Below are 5,368 nucleotides of genomic sequence, written 5' to 3'. Positions count from 1 at the left end.
GAAGGTCTGATGTTACAGTTTAAGTTTAGGGATGGTAGCAGTTATTTTTTGGACAACTTAGGGATATTGTAAGCTTTGGAAAATGGATTTTCTTTGTGTTTGTACATATTTTTCCTGTGTTCCATAATGCAAAATTAGTAGAGTTGACTTTTAGAGGGTCAGTGGGGACAAGAGTAAAATAAACCTGGCTACTTGGTAGTGAAATCCATCATGCTCTAGTTTTCTGTTATTATCTTTGGAAACAGAGAGTGGGAGAAAGATTTCCTTCTCTTTCTAATATAGTCTCAGTGACTGACTGGCTCTCTGCTCTGGAATGAAGCAGATTGGCACAACTCCATAAGTCTTATGTGGGAACAAGACACCAGAGGTTCCCTCCCTTCCTTCCTTCCTTCCTTTTCTTCCTTCCTTCCTTCCTTCCTTTCTTTTTCTTATTGTCATTGTTTTGCTTTTAGTTTTGTATTCTGTCCTTAAACCATCCCATACTCAATCCTCTAAGTAACGTACACAATTTATTTATATGTATTAGTATGTCTTGTGTTTATTAAGCATTTGTTATGACTTTGGAAGCAGCTTTTAAGCTCTTCCATTTTAAGACCATGATTCCTTGTTACCTAATTATAAATTATTATCATGGATGGGGTAGAACTTCCCTTGGTGAAATGGATTTAATTTGCTAAATAAAAATGTGTGAACTTAATGACTCTTCACCAACTTTTAAATCAGATGGCCAGTCTATTATCTCTCACAGCAGTCTTCTAAAATTCAATGACATCCGGATTTGGAAAAGTAGAATTCCACAAAGAGGAACTTATCTTTCCACAAAATAACAATAATTGACTAATGAATTATTTAATACTATAATTAGCACTCCATTAGAGCCTATGAGTAATTTTATAAGTAATTACCCTTCATATCAGCTTTATAGGTCTCACTTCACATGAAGAACCCAGGGTAAATGGGAGTCAATGTGGACAAGGCCAAGCAGAGTAAAGTAGGGCTTGAATCTGAACTAAGTTTGTCTTGCCTTTCTGCCTATTCTTTTCACGACTTCCCTTCTTTTCCTACACCTAGTGGGTACTTGTTTTGCAAAGTACTATCTTTGGCACCTTATCTCCCTCTACTCAGCCTTGGGAGAGCTCTTCTAGTCTCATGGTTTAAGGCGTAACACGGATGCGTAGTTACCATATCTTGATTTTTCTCCTGAGCTCCAGGATTCTGAATTTCTAGCTCCCCATTGTTTTTTTAAACCACAAATAGAATGGAGTCTAATAAGGCCTTTAGATATAGGTTCTTAAGGCACCTGGAAAAACCAAAAATCATTAAATGAGATGCAGTTCAGGAGTTCCTGTGTCAGGGAACCAAACTCAGAGTTGGAAAGTAAAGTGGAATTAAGTGGTTAACTGAAAACAGAAAAAAAAATTAGTTATCTGTATATTCTAAAATGTGTGGATGATAGGTAAGAAGGATAAGCAAATTACTGGCAAAACAGACTTTTCAGTTTCCTCCTGGATGCTTATCTTATAAGTTAATTTGAGAAATAATTTTAAGTATCGCTTTTATATTATAGAGAATACATCAGTTTAGAAAATTGAAGTTACAAAATTTTATGAAAGAATCAATAACAGTTGAGATGTTATACTTTATTTCCAAATGTAAAACATAATTTTTACATGGCTACTATTAGTTACTATATGAGGAAAGAAACTGCCATATTCAGGTATTAAAAATAATTTTATAGAGTGAAGAACCCCAAACTTGCTTTCATTATAAGAAACAGAATTCTCTTTTAAAGAAGCTATAATTTCCTATTTTGAATCACAACTGAGGAAGAGAATGATTATTTCTTTTCTCTCTGGAAAATTTAATACTTTCGTATAAAGGATATATCATTAGTGGCCAGCCTGGGAACATGAGAAGAGAGATCACTCTGAGCCTTTAGATCTGTTTTATTGTTGCCATAGTTAACAGTAGACTTGATGTTTGTGATAATAGCTTTAGAGAAGTCTGGAAAATTTTTATCTTTGGTTAAGATAAATTTGTGGTAGTTAATGATACTAGCTAATTAGATAGTAAGATCTTTATTTTTAGAGTAAATCAGGCAAATCAGTGTTCATGCTTTTCCAAACTGAAGTGGGTGTTAAGTTGTAAAATAAAGAATTTGCAGCTTGTATGAGGACTTTGTTAGTCATAACATTTCATGCTCATGAGAAATAGTGCAGTGATAACAGGAAACATATCTTCTAATATTACCTTATAGCTCCTAATATATAATCGACAGCAAATATTAAACAGGGCAATTAGAAAATATTAAACAGTTTACAAATGTCATATGTAAACTTTGAAGAGAAATTATTTTGTTTAATAGGGCAGTTTCATTTTTATTTTTTGGAATTTGTTTTTGGATTTTCTAATGGGGCTTAGAATCTTTATGTAGAGTTTTTGTTGTTTGCTTTTTTGTCCCAGAAGATCTAGGGTTGTTCAAAGTCATTGTGATGGTTGAACCCAATTCTGATGCATGTGATTGAGTTGATAGAGGAAGAAATAATGGTAGACTTTGTCACAGATGAGAAATATTAAACACTAATATGGGCTCTATAAGTCAAATTTATATGGGCAAATAAAATGGGATATTTCTAAACACATTTAATAGGGGAAGTTGAGATGGTTTGCCCCAGTTCCTAGTTCAAGTATAGGAAGAAATGTCGTTGGACTCAATACTGTGGCCTTTCAGAATCAGATGATACCCTCTGCTGGCTAAATGTGGAATTGCGTTTAAAAATGAACGGCTGAAAAGGAACTGCATTTCCAGAGAGACACATCAATAGGGCTTGAAAATGGGCACTCCAAGGGAATTCATGACAGGCCTTCCTTTCCAGATGTCAGCACCCCTGATGAACAAAATAGTCCAAGAGAATCCCCAACCAGACCCTTTTGTCTACATGGATGATTCCAGCATGAACTTCGAGGTTGATTCACAGATACCAGCTGGTCCCACAAAATGGAAGAAGCCTCACGAACGCACCTCATACACACACACACAGCATGAAGAGTTGAAGGCTCTGTTTAGCTGTAACATGTTTCCAGATAAAAACCTCCAGAGAGAACTTGCTTTAAAACTCAGCCTACCAAGCTACATGTAAAAGAATGAAATTAGAATACTCCCTAACACCATACACAAAAATAAACTCAAAATGGATTCGAGACCTAAATGTAAGACCGGACACTATAAAACTCTTAGAGGAAAACATAGGAAGAACACTCTTTGACATAAATCACAGCAAGATCTTTTTTGATCCACCTCCTAGAGTAATGGAAATAAAAACAAAAATAAACAAATGGGACCTAATGAAACTTCAAAGCTTTTGCACAGCAAAGGAAACCATAAACAAGACGAAAAGACAACCCTCCGAATGGGAGAAAATATTTGCAAACGAATCAACGGACAAAGGATTAATCTCCAAAATATATAAACAGCTCATTCAGCTCAATATTAAAGAAACAAACACCCCAATCCAAAAATGGGCAGAAGACCTAAATAGACATTTCTCCAAAGAAGACATGCAGATGGCCAAGAAACACATGAAAAGATGCTCAACATCACTAATTATTAGAGAAATGCAAATCAAAACTACAATGAGGTATCACCTCACGCCAGTTAGAATGGGCATCATCAGAAAATCTACAAACAACAAATGCTGGAGAGGGTGTGGAGAAAAGGGAACTCTCCTGTACTGTTGGTGGGAATGTAAATTGATACAACCACTATGGAGAACAGTATGGAGGTTCCTTAAAAAACTACAAATAGAACTACCATACGACCCAGCAATCCCACTACTGGGCATCTACCCAGAGAAAACCGTAATTCAAAAAGACACATGCACCCCAATGTTCATTGCAGCACTATTTACAATAGCCAGGTCATGGAAGCAACTTAAATGCCCATCAACAGACGAATGGATAAAGAAGATGTGGTACATATATACAATGGAATATTACTCACCATAAAAAGGAACGAAATTGAGTCATTTGTTGAGACGTGGAGGGATCTAGAGACTGTCATACAGAGTGAAGTAAGTCAGAAAGAGAAAAACAAATATCGTATATTAACGCATGTATGTGGAACCTAGAAAAATGGTACAGATGAACCGGTTTGCAGGGCAGAAGTTGAGAACCAGATGTAGAGAACAAACGTATGGACACCAAGGGGGGAAAACCGCGGTGGTGTGGGGATGGTGGTATGCTGAATTGGGCGATTGGGATTGACATGTATACACTGATGTGTATAAAATTGATGACTGATAAGAACTTGTAATACAAACAAACAAACAACTAATACTAAAAAAAAAAAAAAGGAATGAAATACTGACACACACTACAGCATGGCTGAACCTTGAAAGCATGGTCTCACTGAAAGAAGCCAGACACGACAGGCCACATATTGAATGATTCCATTTCTATGAAATGACCCAAAGAGGTAAATCTATGGAGACAGAAAGCAGAGCAGTGGTGACCAGGGACTGGGGTGACAGGAATGAGGAATGACTGCTTATGGGGGGTGGGATTATCTCTTGTGTTGATGAAAGTGTTCTAAAATTGGTTCTGGTGTTGGTTGCACAAGTCTGTGAATATACTAAAAACCATTGAATTGTGTACTTTAAATGGGAGAATTGTGTGATATATTATCTCAATAAAGTGGTTTATAAAAAAACCCCAAAAATCTCAGCCTGCCAGAGTCAACAGTCAAGATTTGGTTCAGGAATCGGCGGTTCAAAAAGAGGAAGCAGCAACAGCAACAAGAGCAGCAATCGGTCCTTCCAGCCAAGAATGTGCCCACAGCATCAACCAGTCCTCATTCTTTTCTCCCTGCAGTTTCAGATTCCTATAGCTCCCACTCACCTCAGCCCTTAGACCCTTTCCATTGGGCAGGGGACTCTTTCGTCACTGAGGTTGCTACAAGTGATGTCCAAATGCAAGATCCTCAATTGGAGAGGCTAGTGGCCTCAGTTCCTGCTTTGTACTCTGATGCCTATGACATAGCACAAATCATGGAACTGTACAGATTTCCTGATGAGGATGAGATAGCCAGCTCTTCTTTCCACTCTCTGTATTAGTATCTCTCACCGACAAGGCACAGTTAGAATAGAGTTCCTCTCTTAGCATCTTTGCTGATCCAGGTTTATGTCCTGGGCAAACCTGCTTCAGTATGACAAACTGGAGCTTTGCAGCCTACAGTCTAAGAGACAGCCTGGAATTCCAGAACCCCTCCAGTATGGTACACTTTGGATGTCTCTGATCAAAGTACTAATAAATATCAGACAGTATAGAAAAAGGATCTTCTTGCATCTTGTACATGCTCTTTCCTTTGTCT

The 5,368-nt window shown here is 37.3% G+C and overlaps 1 protein-coding gene across 1 annotated transcript; it reads left to right on the top strand.

The window, feature by feature from the left end:
• The first annotated feature begins 2,834 nt into the window (after positions 1-2,834).
• LOC137766973 (arginine-fifty homeobox-like) lies at positions 2,835-5,111 on the top strand. Its single transcript, XM_068547453.1, has 2 exons — positions 2,835-3,129; positions 4,732-5,111. Exons 1-2 carry the CDS (start codon positions 2,835-2,837, stop codon positions 5,109-5,111), a joined length of 675 nt encoding a protein of 224 aa, XP_068403554.1.
• Positions 5,112-5,368: the final 257 nt, after the last annotated feature.

Source organism: Eschrichtius robustus, chromosome 7 (genome assembly GCF_028021215.1).
Source record: "Eschrichtius robustus isolate mEscRob2 chromosome 7, mEscRob2.pri, whole genome shotgun sequence".
Taxonomy (NCBI): Eukaryota; Metazoa; Chordata; class Mammalia; order Artiodactyla; family Eschrichtiidae; genus Eschrichtius; species Eschrichtius robustus.
This window is presented reverse-complemented; position numbering and strand designations above follow the sequence as displayed.